Source organism: Aotus nancymaae, unplaced genomic scaffold (assembly GCF_030222135.1).
Source record: "Aotus nancymaae isolate 86718 unplaced genomic scaffold, 86718_ANA_hifiasm-v0.15.2.pri h1tg000067l, whole genome shotgun sequence".
Taxonomy (NCBI): domain Eukaryota; kingdom Metazoa; phylum Chordata; class Mammalia; order Primates; family Aotidae; genus Aotus; species Aotus nancymaae.
In genome coordinates this window covers 22,640,624-22,657,429 of record NW_026988482.1, presented here as the reverse complement: position 1 = coordinate 22,657,429, position 16,806 = coordinate 22,640,624, and the positions used below count along the sequence as shown (strand labels likewise).

General features: G+C 43.5%; 1 protein-coding gene across 2 annotated transcripts in view; it reads left to right on the top strand.

Moving 5' to 3' along the window:
- Nucleotides 1-16,806, top strand: part of SMARCC1 (SWI/SNF related, matrix associated, actin dependent regulator of chromatin subfamily c member 1) — a 202,799-nt gene that overhangs the window by 12,942 nt on the left and 173,051 nt on the right. The window contains exon 2 of one of the 2 annotated variants that reach the window (XM_012473838.3): nt 3,420-3,539. In XM_012473838.3, coding sequence (XP_012329261.1) covers nt 3,420-3,539 — 120 coding nt within the window. Of the gene's footprint in view, nt 1-3,419; nt 3,540-16,806 lie in introns of those variants that run through there. The other variant, XM_064367033.1, reaches the window with a different exon arrangement.

Sequence of the window (16,806 nt, the reverse complement as noted above, 5' to 3'; positions counted from 1 at the left end):
TGAGACTGGCCACAATTGACATCTTGATTTTTTTTTTCTTTAATAACAGCAATACCAGCCTGAGAACAGAATTCACATCTTGTATGCTTTTTAAAGCATGTAAGTTGTATGAAACTTGTCTCCAGTGTTGGATTCATATCTGATATAAATGTGTCACTTCGTGGCTATAACCCCCATATAGAATTTTTTTTTTTTTTTTTGAGATAAAGTCTTGTTCTGTCCCCCAGGCTGGAGTGCAGTGGCACAGTCTTGGCTCACTGCAACCTCCACCTCCTGGGGTCAAGTGATTATCCTGCTTCAGCCTCCTGAGTAGCTGGGACTATAGGCGCATGCTACCATGCCTGGCTAATTTTTTCTATTTTTAGTAGAAACGGGGTTTCACCATGTTGGCCAGAATGGTCTCGATCTCCTGACCTTGTGATCCACCTGTCTCAGTCTCCTAAGTATTGAGATTACAGGCGTGAGCCTGCGCGACCAGCTGTATAAATTTTATAGAACATTCTTTTTTTAAAACAGAGTCTCGCCAGGCGCGGTGGCTCACGCCTGTAATCCCAGCACTTCGGGAGGCCGAGGCAGGTGGATCACAAAGTCAAGAGATCGAGACCATTCTGGTCAACATGGTGAAATCCCGTCTCTACTAAAAATACAAAAAATTAGCTGGGCATGGTGGCGCGTGCCTGTAATCCCAGCTACTCAGGAGGCTGAGGCAGGAGAATTGTCTGAACCCAGGAGGCGGAGGTTGCGGTGAGCCGAGATCGCGCCATTGCACTCCAGCCTGGGTAACAAGAGCGAGACTCCATCTCAAAAAAAAAAAAAACAGAGTCTCACTGTGTCACCTAGGCTAGATTGCAGTGCCATGATCTTGGCTCACTGCAACTTCCGCCTCCTGTGTTCAAGCGATTCTCCTGCATCAGCCTCCCAAGTAGCTGGGACTATAGGTGTGCGCCACCACACCCAGCTACTTTTAATATAAGAAGTAGCTTTTTTGGCCATCTCGGTGGCTCATGCCTGTAATCCCAGCACTTTTGGAAGTTGAGGCGGGTAGATCATGAGGTTAGGAGTTTTAGACCAGCCTGGCCAACATGGTGAAAGATGTGTCTCTACTAAAAATATAAAAATTAGCCAGGCACAGTGGCATGTGCTTGTAGTCTCAGCTACTCGGGAGGCTGAAACAGGAGAATTGCTTGAACCCTGGAGGCAGAGGTTGTAGTGAGCCAAGATCACGTCACTGCACTCCCTTCTGGGGAACAGAGTGAGACTCCACCTCAAATTAAAAAAAAAAAAAAAATAAGTACCTTTTTTAGAAGGATAAAAATGGAATGGTCTAGGAAAGAGATAGGCAAGATTTGTCTGTAAAGGGCCAGTTAGTAAATATTTTAGTCTTTGTGGACTGTGCAGTCTCAGTTGCAATTACTCAATTCTGCTATTAAATGAAAGTAACCATAAATGATACGTAAATGAATGTGTTGTACTTAAGTAAAATTTTATGGACACTGACATTTGAATTTTATATAATTTTCATGTGTCATGAAATATTCTTTTTTTTTTTTTTAAGATGGAGTTTTACTTTTGTTACCCAGGCTGGAGTGCAATGGCGCGATCTCGGCTCACCGCAACCTCCACCTTCTGGGTTCAAGCAATTCTCCTGCCTCAGCCTCCCAAGTAGCTGGGACTACAGGCGTGCGCCACCATGCCCATCTAATTTTTGTATTTTTTAGTAGAGATGGGGTTTCACCTTGTTGACCAGGATGGTCTCGATCTCTTGACTTCGTGATCCACCCGCCTCGGCCTCCCAAAGTGCTGGGATTATAGGCATGAGCCACCGCACCTGGCCCGAAATATTCTTTTAAAAATTTTCCCTCCCAACCATTTAAAAGTGTAAAGATCATTTTTAGTTTTTGGGCCATGCAACAGGCAGCTGACTAGATTTTACCCAGTTCTAAATGATTTCATGTGAAATACAGTGTTTTAATAAAATAGCAGTTTTAGCAGTTAACTACATCCTGTTTTCTTTACAGTGGAAAGCCAGAGCACCTCAACAAGTAATAATTTTGCGACTGTAATAAGATGTAAGAATGATTGTCTTGGCAAGGTGCTGTGGCTAAGGCCTGTAATCCCAGCACTTTGGTAAGGCCTAGGTGGGAGGATTGCTTAAACCCCGGAGTGCAAGACCAGCCTGGGCAACATAGCAAGACCCTATCTCTTAAAAAAATATGTAAAAATTAGCCAAGCATGATGGCACGCACTTGTAGTGTAGTCTCAGCTACTTGGGAGGCTAAAGCAGGAGGATTGCTTGAGCTCAAGAGGTCTAGGCTGCAGTAAGCCACAATCACTACACTGCATTCCAGGCTGAGTGATGGAAGAAGACCCCATTTCAAAAATGAAAAAGTAAATGATTGCCTTTTTACATTCTGCATGTTTCATTGGTAGCAGCAGAAATCGTATACCGTTTGTCTTAAGCATAATAATTAAAGACTCTGCAGCTGATGTAATTTGGCTATACTCTACTCAATCTAAAAAATATTATCGAGGGCTGGGTGCGGTGGCTCACGCCTGTAATCCTAGCACTTTGGGAGGCCGAGGTGGGTGGATCACCTGAGGTCAGGAGTTCAAGACCAGCCTGGCCATGATGGTGAAACCCCATCTTTAAAAAAAAAAAAAAAAAAATTATCGTAATAGAAACATACCACATTAACCTTGATATGTTGGATGGGTGTTCAAAGGTTTGCTACAGCAAAAGAACAAAAACAAAAAACCCCATCTCTACTAAAAATGCAAAATTAGCTGGGCGTGGTGGTGCATGCCTGTAATCCCAGCTACTTGGGAGGCTGAGGCAGGAGAATTGCTTGAACCTAGGAGATAGAGGTTGCAGTGAGCTGAGATTGCGCTGCTGCACTTCAGCCTGGGTGACAAGAGTGAAACTCTGTCTCAAAAGAAAAATTTACTATCTTAACCATTTTTAAATGCACACATGTGGCCGGGCGCAGTGGCTCATGCCTGTAATCCCAGCACTTTGGGAGGCCGAGGCGGGTGGATCACGAGGTTAGGAGTTTGGACCAGCCTGGCCAAGACGTTGAAACCCTGTCTCTCAAAACACAAAAATTAGTCGGGCGTGGTGGCACGTGCCTGTAATCCCAGCTACTCAGGAGGCTGAGGCAGGAGAATCGCTTGAACCTGGGGTGGGGGGTGGAGGTTGCAGTCAGCCGAGATTGAGACATTGCACACCAGCCTGGGCAACAGAGTGAGACTCTGTCTCAAAAAATGTATTTGTTTTTGTAAGCTTGTTTATAGCACAGAGTGTGTCTCAGACATGAATAAATTTTCCACAGTGTAAGTACTTAGTAGTTACTAGGAAGTAAGCCAACATTTTTGCCTGCAAAAATGATACTAGTTTCTGGATGCCTGTCTTTATCTTGCAGTACGTTCATGCGGATGCTCCTACCAATAAAACGCTGGCTGGGCTGGTAGTACAGCTTCTTCAGTTCCAGGAAGATGCCTTTGGGAAGCACGTCACCAACCCGGCCTTCACTAAACTCCCTGTAAGTACATCAACTTATAATTATTTGGGCATCCTCAGTTGTTTTCAGGTGCAACGTCCAGCTTTTTCCTTTGCTGCTGCTAGCATATAGAATTTAAAAAGAAAAAAAAAAAAACCTCAACAGAATTTTAGTTATAGAATACTTTTTAACTGTAGGAAGCTTCTTTTGGAGGCATATAACATTTGCATTAAATGCTGCAACAGTGATTGTGAAGACTTAACAATATTTTACTATGTTGCAGTTCCCTATTCTTTCTGCTGTACCGAGTCTTCTCCATGTTTTCTCCTGATACAGGTCTTCTGGCTAGAATACTGTTTTGTGGATTTTTTTTTTTTTTTTGAAACGGAGTTTTGCTCCTGTTGCCCAGGCTGGAGTGCAATGGTATGATCGGGGCTCACCACAACCTCTGCCTCCCGGGTTCAGGCGATTCTCCTGCTTCAGCCTCCTGAGTAGCTGGGATTACAGGCATGTGCCACCATGCCCAGCTGATTTTTGTATTTTTTTAATTTTTTATTTTTTTGAGATGGAGTTTTGCTCTTGTTACCCAGGCTGGAGTGCAATGGTGTGATCTCGGCTCACCGCAACCTCCGCCTCCTGGGTTCAGGCAATTCTCCTGCCTCAGCCTCTTGAGTAGCTGGGATTAAAGGCACATGCCACCGTGCCCAGCTAATTTTTTTTGTATTTTTAGTAGAGACAGGGTTTCACCATGTTGACCAGGATGGTCTCGATCTCTTGACCTTGTGATCCACCCGTCTTGGCCTCCGAAAGTGCTGGGATTACAGGCGTGAGCCACCATGCCTGACGATTTTTGTATTTTTAGTGGAGACCTGGTTTCACCATGTTGTTCAGGATGGTGTTCATCTCTTGACCTTGTGGTTTGACTGCCTTGGCCTCACAGAGTTCTGGGATTACAGGTGTGAGCCACCATGCCTGGCCTGTTTTGTGGAATTTTTGCATTTTGTAGGTGATATCCTCTTGAACTTGTGTGAGAATATAATTTTGGTGTCCTTGCAATTGTGTGTTTTATTTTTTTGTGTACAGATGGGGACTTGTTCTGTTTCCCAGGCTGGAGTGCAGTGGTGTGATCACAGCTCACTGCAGCCTTGACCCCTGGGCTCTAGCCATCTTTCCACCTCAGTTTCCCAGGAGGCTGGGACTACACTCATGTGCCACCATGCGTGTGTGAGTGACTTTAAATTTCTGTAGTGATGGGCTCTTGCTGTGTAGCCCAGGCTGGTCTCAAATTTTTGGCCTCAAGGCGATCCTCCCACATTGGCCTCCAAAAGCACTTTGATTACTGGCGTGAACCACTCTGCCCAGCCCATCTCTGCTATATTTATATTTATTTTTATTTATTTATTTACTTTGAGATGGACTCTTGCTCTGGCACCCAGGCTGCAGCGCAATGGAGTGATTTTGGCTCGCTGCAACCTCCACCTTCTGGGTTCAAGCGATTCTCCTGCCTCAGCCTCCCGAGTAGCTTGGACTACAGGCATGCACCACCACGCCTGGCTAATTTTTGTATTTTTGATAGAGATGGGATTTCACTATGTTGGCCAGGCTGGTCTTTAACTCAAGTGATTCGCCTACCTCGGCCTCCCAAAGCCCTGGAATTACAGGTGTGAGCCACCGTGCCCAGCCTATGCTGTCTTATGCTCCTTTATTTATATTTTTGAACAGGTTTTACAATTATTAGATTTTCAGGAATTGTCTGTTGTATGTTTTCTCATAATTTTTGTCTTTTAATTTAATTCATTAATTTTGGTTTTTGTTTTTTCCAGCCTGCTGTTAGCTGCCTGTATGAACCTATGATAAGTAGGCCTTTTTTCTTTTTGAGATGGAGTTTCACTCTTGTTGCCTAGGCTGGAGTGCAGTGGCTTGATCTTGGCTCATGCAACCTCTGCTTCCCTGGTTCAAGCGTTTCTTCTGCCTCAGCCTCCTGAGTAGCTGGGATTACAGACATGTGCCACCACGCCTGGCTAATTTTGTATTTTTAGTAGAGATGGGGTTTATTCATGTTGGTCAGGCTGGTCTCGAAAGAGACCTTGGGTGATCCGCCCACCATGGCCTCTTAAAGTGCTGTGATTATAGGCTTGAGTCACTGCGCCTGGCAGCCTAGACCTTTTCTTGTGGGGACTATTGTTTATCACTAAATTGTTGAACAATTTACTGATCTTTCAAATATAATTGAGAGGCTGGGCTAAAATACAAAAATACTAAAATACAGAAAATTTAGCTGGGCGTGGTGGCACGCGTCTGTAATCCCAGCTACTCAGGAGGCTGAGGCAGAGATTGCAGGGAGTGGAGATCGTGCCACGGCACTCCAGCCTGGTGACAGAGCGAGACTCTGTAATCCCAGCACTTTGGCCACCTGCTTCAGCCTCCGAAAGTGCTGGGATTACAGGTGTGAGCCACTGTATCTGGCCCCAGGCTGGTCTTGAACTCCTGGGCTCAAGTGATCCTCCCACCTTGGCTTCTCAAATTCCTGGGATTACAGATGTGAGTCACCATGCCCAACTTTATTTTTACATTTAACTCTGTGATTTATTTAGGATTTACCCCGGCAGTTAGTGTGAGAACTGGCAGATTCATTTTTGGTTTTTTCCTTTAGTTATCTGGTTATCCCAGAAAAATTTATGCAAAAGGACTCCTTTTTCTCCACTGATTTGAGCTCAGCAAATGTTAAGAATTTGATTAGGTGCAGGGTCCTAAGAATACAAACAAACATAGTATATTATTCATCCTCAGGGGGCTCACTATCTAATGAGCTGTGTGAATAGACCCTTTGACTTACCTGGTGATCTCAGGAAATGTTTCTGTGGAAAAGGACATTTGAATTGAGTCTTTAAAGTTGAATATGAGTTCTTGAGCTAAGTGCAAGAGGATGGGATTTTCAGGGAGTGGTCGCAACACATAAAAGCATTAAGGTCTGAGAAAATAGGGTACTTCAAGGTAGTTGTACATATTTCAGCACATTTAGAGCTGAGGGTAGGTAGAGGGCAATCAGAGAGATGGGCCAGAATCAGTGGACTGGTTTACTATGATAGAAGTGTGCATTTTATCTTGAAGGTCATGGGAAACCACATCACAGAGGAAAGTAGAAGATGGCTTAGTCAATTTTGGGTTTTTTATTTTTTTAAATTCTATCATTTATTTATTTATTTTTGAGACAGAGTCTTGTTCTGTTGTCCAGGCTGGAGTGCAATGGCGCAATCTTGGCTCACTGCAACCTTGGCTGACTGCAACCTCTGCCTCCCGGGTTCAAGCGATTCTCCTGCCTCAGCCTCCCGAGGACCTGGGACTGTAGGAAGGCCAAGTGGGAAGATTTCTTGAGACCAGGAGCTCATGACCGGCCTGGAAAACATAGCGATATCCCCTCTCTACAAAAAAAAAAAGGGTGTGGTGTCACACACCTGTAGTCCCAGCTACTTGGGAGGCTGAGATGAGAGGATTGTTGGTGCTCAGGAGTTAATAAGGCTGCAGTGGGCTATGATTGTACTACTGTACTTCAGCCTGAGCCGCAGAGCAAGACTCTATCTCCATTTTATAAAAAGAGCTGGGTGGCCATGCATGGTGGCTCCACCTGTAATCTCAGCACTTTGGGAGGCCAGGGAAGGTGGATCACCTGAGGTCAGGAGTTCGTTACCACCCTGAACCAACATGATGAACCTCGTCTCTACTAAAAATGCAAACAGTAGCCAGGTGTGGTGGTGCACGCCTGTACTCCCAGCTACTCGGGACACGGAGGTTGCAGTGAGCCGAGATTGCGTCATTGTACTCCAGCTTGGGCAATAAGAGCAAAACTCCTTCTCGGGGGGGGGTAAAAAGCTGGGTGCGGTGACTCATGCCTGTAATCCCAGCACTTTTGGAGGCCGAGGTGGGTGGATCACTTGAGGTCAGGAGTTTGAGACCAGCCTGTCCAACATGGTGAAACCTTGTCTCTACTAAAAATACAAAAAAATTAGCCAGGCATGATGATAGGATTGGGAGACTGAGGCAGGACAATTGCTTGAACCCAGGAGGCGGAGGTTGCAGTGAGCCAAGATTGCACCATTGCACTTCAGCCTGGGCAACAAGAGCAAAACTCTTGTCTCCAATAAAAAAAAAAGAAAAAAATGAAATCCCATCAGTACTTGGATACATGTGGGGTTCCGTAGAAAAGGCTGAATTAGAGGAACAGATTAGGAAGTTACTGGGTGCTAGTTTAAGCCACAGTTGTATAGCAAGATCATTCTATTTTGATTTCATTTTCAGCTTTAAAAATAGCTATTTCATATTAATATTCTGTGATTTATATTATATATTAACATTGTTATATATAAGTATATATAATTTATATATAAATTTTTAGATATTGAATATGCTTTTTTTTTTGCTAGTGGAACTATTCAGCTGGATTATCAGTACAGTTTCATTTTCTGAACCATGTGTCTGATTTTTTTTTTCTTATTTTTTTGAGATGGACTCACTCTGTCTCCCAGCCTGGAGTGTAGTGGCGCAATCCCTGCTGACTGCAACCTCCAGCTCCTGGGTTCTAGTGATTCTTCAGCCTCAGCCTCCCGAGTAGCTGGGACTACAGGCGCCTGCCACCACACTTGACTCATTTTTGTATTTTTGGTAGAGACGGGGTTTCTCTATGTTGGCCAAGCTGGTCTTGAACTCCCGACTGCAGGTGATCCACCTGCCTTAGCCTCGCAAAATGCTGGGATTACAGTCGTGAGCCACCGAGCCTGATCACCTGATGTTTTTTATAACACAAGTTTAAACATACTTAAAAGTAAAAACTTATAAGAGTAGTATGAAGAACTTTTATTATACCTTCACTCTGAATCTATAGTTGTGTTAACATTTTACCCATTTGTTTTATCATCATTTTCTGTAGGATGTGTGTGTGTGATATATTTTATGTGTGAAACATTTAAAAGTTCCAAGTTCCTTTGTAGCTAAACAGTATTCATTTCCTGTTCTCTTACATCATGAACTGGGCTAGAATTATCAAATTAGCTATTGATTAAAGTTTTCAATAGTTTGCAATCAATCTACTTTATTAATTGTAACTTGTAATTTAGAATAAAATTATTACTTTATATAAAGTATTTTACATATTATGATTGAAATTATATTGGGATTCCTAAGTAGGAATGTATGAGTGTTTTCAAAAGTGGTATTTACAGAAAATGTTATTTGTCGGGTATCTGAGTCCCGGGAACTAAATCATTACTTACTTCCAGATTTTAAAATATTAGGGAATAATATTTTTATTCATAAGCCATACTTAAAAATAATTCCTGGTTTCGTGCCACTGGGACCAGATGCACTTGCCTTCTCAAAATGGTGTTTATCATTTTCCCAAATGAAAGGGATTGATACAATCTGTAATGGTGTAAAACAAAATTTGATGACATGGGTAATTAACAAAGCAAAGAATCTTTCAGTGAGACATAAAAGTCATATACTTTGTGAGGCGGGCGGATCATGAGGTCAGGAGATCAAGACCATCCTGGCCACCATGGTGGAACCCATCTCTACTAAAAAATACAAAAAAATTAACTGGGCATAGTAACACGTGCCTGTAGTCCCAGCTACTCGGGAGGCTGAGGCAGGATAATCACTTGAGCCTGGGAGGTGGAGGTTGCAATGAGCTGTGATCGTGCCACTGCACTCCAGCCTGGCAACGGAGCAAGACTCTGTCTCAAAAAAAAAAAAAAAAAAAAAAAAAAAAAAACATATACTTTAAAAAGTTTTTTCCCTGAGTAATTAGTATTACGGTATAAGAATTTATGCTGGGCCAGGCGTGGTGGCTCACTCCTGTAATCCTAGCACTTTAGGAGGCTGAGACAGGTGGATCACCTGAGGCTGGGAGTTTGAGACCAGCCTGACTAACATGGAGAAACCCAGTCTACTAAAAATACAAAATTAGCAGGCATGGTGGAGCATGCTTGTCATCTCAGCTACTTGGGAGACTGAGGCAGGAGAATCACTCAAACCTGGGAGGCAGACGTTGCGGTGAGCTGAGATCACACCATTACACTCCAGCCTGGGCAACAAGAGCGAAACTCTGTCTCAAAAAGAAAAAAAAAAAAATTTATGCTGGGCCACTGGGAGTGGCTTACATCTATAATCCCAGCACTTTGGGAGGCCAAGGTGGTTAGATCTCTTGAGCCCTGGAGTTTGAGACCAGCCTGGGCAACATTGGCCATGTCTCTACAGAGAGTACAAGAAAAATTAATCTGGGTGTGGTGGTGCATGCACTGTTGTAGTCCCAGCTACTTGGGAGGCTGAGGTAGCAGGATCATTTAGCCTGGGAGACAGGTTGCAGTGAGCTGGGACTTTGTCTTAAAAAAAAGTTCACTATTTGGACTAATCTTTTTTTAAAAAGAATCGGAGTAGAACTTTATATAGTAACTTCCCAAGTCTTGCTGGATGTCAGACAGCTGGCTCATGTTCGGTCAAATGCTGAGAGATGGCCAGGTGCAGTGGCTCACACCTGTAATCCTAGCACTTTGGGAGGCCGGGGTGGGCAGATCACCTGAGGTCTGGAGTTTGACACCAGCCTGACCAACATGGAGAAACCCCGTCTCTACTAAAAATACATAATTAGCCGGGCATGGTGGCATGCACCTATAATCTCAGCTACTCAGGAGGCTGAGAGGTAGGAGAATCGTTTGAACTCAGGAGGTGGAGGTTGCAGTGAGCTGAGATGGTGCTGTTGCACTCCAGCCTGGGCAAGAAGAGCGAAACTCCTGTCTCAATTAAAAAAAAAATTGCTGAGAGATTTAGAAAGAATCAAGCACTTCATAAGGCTAAGGCTAAAGGTATATTGCATTAGCAGACGTATGAATTGAAAGAAGAAAAAATTGTTAAGAATATGTGGCTATAAAAGAAAAAAGAAATATATTTTACCTTCACTACAAGTAAAGTTTCTAATTTTTCCACAAGCCCTCCAAGGTTTTAGTACATGTGCATACATAATATAAACATAATTGTAATAATAAGAGCTGTTTTTCATTGTTTGAGACAGAGTGTCTCTCACCCTGTCACTCAGCAGGCTGGAGTGCAGTAACATGATCTCAACTCACTGCAGCCTCAACCTCGACTTCCAAGGCTCAGGTGATCCTCCCACTTCACCCTCCTGAGTAGCTGGGACTACAGGCATGCACTACTACACCCAGCTTGTGTGTGTGTGTGTGTGTTGTTTTTTTTTTAAGAGACAGAGTTTTGCCATGTTGTCCAGGCTGGTCTCGAACTCCTAGGCTCAGGCAGTCCTCCTGCCTTGGCCTCCCAAAGTCCTGGGTTTACAGACGTGAGCCACAGTGCCTGACCTAGAGCTGTTTTTTTATTCGGCCTTTTATTTTATTTTTTTTCTTTTTTTAACATAGAAAACTGCTGGCTCAGATCTAGATATTCTGCCTTTTAAACTATATTATAAGCATCTGTGTTTAAAAAAACAAAGCTCTGAGAGTAAGAAGAGTAGAAGCTTAAGTGAGAGTCTCAAGTAATTGGATTTTAATTGTGTTTGGGAGATGTCCAAGAATTTTTTTTCTTTTTTTACGTGACACAGCCCCAGGAGATCCTGACAACATGTACCCTTGTGCCCAAAATTGTAAACCTGTCATTGCACTTAAAAAATTTAATCATTTGGGCTGGGCACGGTGGCTCACGCCTGTAGTCCCAGCACTTTGGGAGGCTGAGGTGGGCGGATCACCTGAGGTCAGGAGTTTGAGACCAGCCTGGCCAACATGGTGAAACCCCTTCTCTACTAAAAGTACAAAAAATTAGCTGGACATGGTGGTGGGTGCTTGTAATCCCAGCTGCTTGGGAAGCTGAGGCAGGAAAATTGCTTGACCTTGGGAGGCAGAGGCTGCAGTGAGCAGAGATCATGCCACTGCACTCTAGCCTGAGCGACAGAGCAAGAGAGCAAGACTTTCTAAAATAATAATAATAATAATAATAGTTTGCAATCAGAGGAAAAATGTAGAATATTCCTGACCTGACTTGACTCTGCCATCGTATGAATTTCAGAGTGGAGATACTGTCTTTGGGAACATGGGACTAGGAAGGAGACCATGAGTGTTATATATATATTTGAAGTGAACATTTGAGTTTGTAGCTTAGAACTCTGATGAAAGTAGAATATAAGCACTTGTTTAAGCAAAATAGTGTAGGAAACTTGGGGAATAATGGTTTAGTTTCTTTTTTTAACCTTTCTATTATAAAATATACAGAAACTGAGTAAAGTAAATTTTGACTTAAATAATTATAAACAGAATACCCATTTAACCACAATCCAGATCAGAAATTCCTAACATTGCTAACAACCCTAATAAACGTATATATTCCTTCCCCATCCATAAACTACTCTTTTCCCCCAGAGAGAATCTTTTTCTTGCTTTTCTTTATAGGTATCGCCATATTAGTGTGCATCCCTGAATAACATAATATAGTTCTACTTTTTTTTGAATTTTGTATTAATGAAGTCATAGACATTCTTGTAACTTGGGGATCATGGAGGAAATATCTGCAAACATGGAGAAAGCAAGTAGTCTAACTGAACCACTCAGCCATATATGTGTGAATAAAACAAATCACTGTAGAAAAAGAGTTAAATCTTTGAGAAACCTAATTAGTTAACTTCTGGCCTTTATTTATTCATATTATTTTACTGTTTTTTTTTTTTGAGACAGAGTCTTGCTCTGTTGCTCAGGCTGGAGTGCAGTGGTGTGATCTCTGCTTACTGCAACCTCCACCTCCTGGGTTCAAGTGATTTTCCTGCTTCAGCCTCTCGAGTAGTTGGGATTATAGGCGCCCACTACCACACCTGGCTAATTTTTTTTGTATTTTTAATAGAGACTGGGTTTCACCAGGTTGGTTAGGTCAGTCTTGAACTCCTGACCTCAGGTGATCCGCCCGCCTCAGCCACCCAAAGTGTTGGGATGATAGGCATGAGCCACTGCGCCTGGCCTTCCTCTGGCCTTTATAATTCATGTGGTAGGGCAGTGAGCCTACATGATCTAGTATGACCAGTTAGATAGAGCTCAGTAGGCTGCAAAATATGGGCTGCTGTGTTGGAGACATGGACAAGTGTTCCAGGCATAGGGCATGCTGGACCTGGTGGTGGCTAGGCTCTGGAAAGCTATATGATTAGCTTTAATGCAAGCCTGTACTTCGTACCATCTAGATTCACCGGTAGAAACCTGAGTTCACTGGCATTGTACTTATTATTTATTTGATTGATGTTTCATTTATCAACATTTTTTCCTTTGCTTTTTTCATGTTTTTCTCTCTGTCTCTTCCTATAATGTGCCCTCCTCCAACTTTGCTGAAGTATGGCTAATGTACAATGAATAGTACATATTTAGCTGGGGTACAGTGGCTCATGCCTGTAACCCAAAATACTTGGGAGACTGAAGCAGGAGGATCACATGGGTCAAGGAGTTTGAGACCAGCTTGAGCAACATAGCGAGACCCTTTTTTATCACAAAAACTAAAAATTAGTTATGCATGTGGTATGTGTTTGTAGTCCCAACTACTTGGGAGCAGAGCCAGAAGGATCACTTGATCCCAGGAGTTAGAGGCAACCATTGGTTACGGTAGTACTGCTACACTCTAGCCTCAATGACAGAGCAAAATCCCATCTCTTTCTCTCTCTTTTTTTTTAAGTAAAAGGCTGGGTGCAGTGGTTCATGCCTATAATCCTAGTGTTTTGAGTGGCTGAGACTACAAGAGTCCTTGAGCCCAGGAGTTTGAGACCAGCCTGGGCAATATGGTGAGACCTCCCCAACAAAAAAAATTAAAAAAAAATATTATGTATATGTCATATATATATATACACACACACACACACACACACATATATACATATATATATAAAGCTGTGGTGGCACATGCTTGTGGTCCCAGCTACTTGGGAAGCTGAGGTGGGCGGATCTCTTGAGCCCAGAAGGTTGAGCTGCAGCACCCGGCCAATAAATATGTGTGTGTATACACATATACACATACACACACACGCGTGTGTGGGTGCGTGTGCACACACACACACTTTTTTGAGACAGAGTCTCCCTCTGTCACCAGGCTGGAGTGCAATGGCACAGTCTTGGCTGACTGCAACCTCTGCCTCCCAGGTTCAAGCGATTCTCCTGCCTCAGCCTCCTGAGTAGCTGGGACTGCAGGTGCACGCCACCAAACCCAGCTAATTTTTGTATTTTTAGTAGAGGCAGGGTTTCACCGTGTTGGCCAGGATGGTTTCGATCTCCTGACCTCATGGTCCACCCGCCTCGGCCTCCCAAAAGGCAGGTATTACAGGTGTGAGCCACCATGCCCAGTTACTAATTTTTATATTTTTAGTAAGACCAGGTTTCACCATGTTGGCCAGGCTGGTCTTGAACTCCTGACCTCAGGTGATCCTCCTGCCTTGGCCTCCCAAAGCACAGGCGTCAGCCACTGTCCCCAGCCTCATTCAGTGTTTTCTAAATTTATTTTCAATTGTTACGCGATCTGGTGGAACACCTGTAAATACGTCGAACATAAAATGTTGTCACAGCCAGTTCTAACAAATGTGGTGGTATGATTGAACTGGGCATACTATTTTGGGATATTTTAGAAGAGTCACAGTTCATAAGCTATTTCTTTCTGACACTTTGGAATTTCTTCCTGATAAGTGTGACTGACCTCATGGCAGGGATTCTCATGACCTTGGTCGGTCTGGTATAATGGAAAGGGTGGGAATTGGAGGACTGTCACTTCAACAATCTTTTCATTTGATTGAATAAACCACTTGGAACATGAAGTTAATAAGATGTGGCTTATAGTTGTCAGAAAAGGAGTTGGACTTGATCACTGGTTTTATAATGATTCCCTGGGGAGTACCTATAGCAGCTGAGAAGAGGGAGGGGAGGAGTCAATGCAGAGGACTAAGAGGAACCTATTGTCTTCAAGTTTCACTTTGAACAATTTTTCCTAATAGGCCTCTTTCTGAGCTTCTAAAAATGTTCTGTGGCAAAGGAATAGGAGAAAACAAGCCGGGCACAGTAGCTCATGCCTATAATTCCAGCACTTTGGGAGGCTGAGGTGGGCAGATCACCTGAAGTCAGGCGTTCGAGACCAGGCTGTCCAACCTATTAAGGCACTGTCTGTACTAAAAATACAAAAAAAAATTACAGCTGCTTGGGAGGCTGAGGCAGGAGAATCGCTTGAACCTGGGGGATGGAGGTTGTAGTGAGCTGAGATTGTGCCACTGCACTCCAGCCTGGGCAACAGAGTGAGACTTTGTCTCAAAAGAAAAAAAAATGGGGGAAAATTATTGAATTTGGCAAATAGGATGTCTCTTATTGAACATTTTATGATCTGTATGTGAGAATGGTATTGTTTTGCCAGAATCATGCTGATTTTAGGACTTCGTGGAATGGATGAAGGAGAAAGCAGAGATTAGCATGTTAAGTTTTGGAAGCAAGAATAAAAGGATGACTTTTATGTGAAAGAAATCATCAGTCTTAGTCACTTGAGTTGTCATCATCCATCGAGTCCTATCTAGCAGGGAGGGAATAGCTGGGAAGGCTTAAGACTGAAGACAGATCACCTTAGAACACGGGCTTTATCCTAGCAAATACAGTGATCAAATTTAGGAGATTGGCTTTGATATAATACCATTATTTACCATATAGTCTGTTTTGACATTTCGTCAGTTGTCTCAAAAATGTCTTTTATAAGATCCAGTCCAACACCGCATACTTTATTTAGTTTTGTATTTTTAGTCTTAATTAATTTGAGATAATTCAGCCAGCCTTTCTTTCTCTCTCTCTTTCTCTCTCTCTCTCTCTCTCTTTCTCTCTTTCTTTCTTTCTTTTGAGACACTTCCTTGCTCTGTCACCCAGGCTGTGGTGAAGTACAGGGGTGTGGTAATAGTGCAATGTAGCCTTGACCTCCGGAACTCAACTGGTCCACCTACCTCAACCTCCTAAGTGGCTGGGACCACAGGCACATTCTGCCACACCTGTATTTTTTTGGAGGAGGGAGGGCAGAGTCTCGTTCTGTCACCTAGTCTGGAGTGTAGTGGCTTGATCTCAGCTCACTGCAGCCTCCGCCTCCCAAGTTCAAGCGATTCTCCTGTCTTAGCCTCCTGAACAGCTGGGATTACATGTGTGCACCACTATACCCAGCTAATTTTTGTATTTTTAATAGAGATGGGGTTTCACCATGTTGGCTAGGCTGGTCTCAAACTCCTGACCTCAAGGGATCAGCCTACCTTGGCCTCCCAAAGTGCTGGGATTACAGGTGTGAGCCACAGCACCTGGCCAAATTTTTAAGTTTCTAATTTGGTAGAGACAGGGTCTCGCTATATTGCCCAGATTGGTTTTGAGCTCTCTGACTGAAGATGTCCTTCTGCTTTGGCCTTCCAAAGTACTAAGATTGCAGCTTTGAGCCACCATGCCTAGCTGACTGACATCTGTTTGTCATGACTTGCATTTGTGTTTGTTGTTGTTTTTTAAGACAGAGTCTTGCTTTCTTGTCCAGGCTGGAGTGCAGTGGCATGATCTCGGCTCACTGCAATCTTTGCCTCCCGGGTTCAAGTGATTCTCCTTCCTCAGCCTCCTGAGTAGCTGGGATTACAGGCATGCACCACCACGCCTGGCTAATTTTGTGTTTTTTAGTAGAGGCAGGGTTTTTCCATGTTGATCAGGCTGGTCTTGAACTCCTGACCTCAGGTAACTGCCCACTTTGGCCTCCCAAAGTGCTGAGATTACACCACCGTGCCCAGCTGACTTACATTTTAGAAGTATGCAGGCAAACATTACATTTGTAAAAAAAAATTTTTTTTCTTTTGTCCCCCCGGCCAGAGTGCAGTGGCATGACCTTGGCTCACCGCAACCTCTGCCTCCTGGGTTCAAGAGATTGTCATGCCTCAGCCTCTCAAGTAGCTGGGATTAACAGGCGTGCACCACCATGCCTGGCTGATATTTTGTATTTTGGTAGAGATGGGGTTTCACCGTATTAGCCATACTGGTCTTGAACTCCTGGCCTCAAGTGATCTGCCCATCAAGGCCTCCCAAAGTGCTGGAATTTCAGGCATGAGCCACTGTGCCAGGCCTCAAATTTTTCTGTGTTATTGCTTATAGTTGCAATTTGTTTATTCTCATTGCTGTGTAGGGGCTGATAAATTTTTTCTTAAAGGGACAGTGTGCTGCGTGTACCCAACATTTTGGGAGGCCGAGGTGGGTGGATTGGTTGAGTCCAGGAGTTTCAGACTAGCCTGGACAGCATGGCAAAAGCC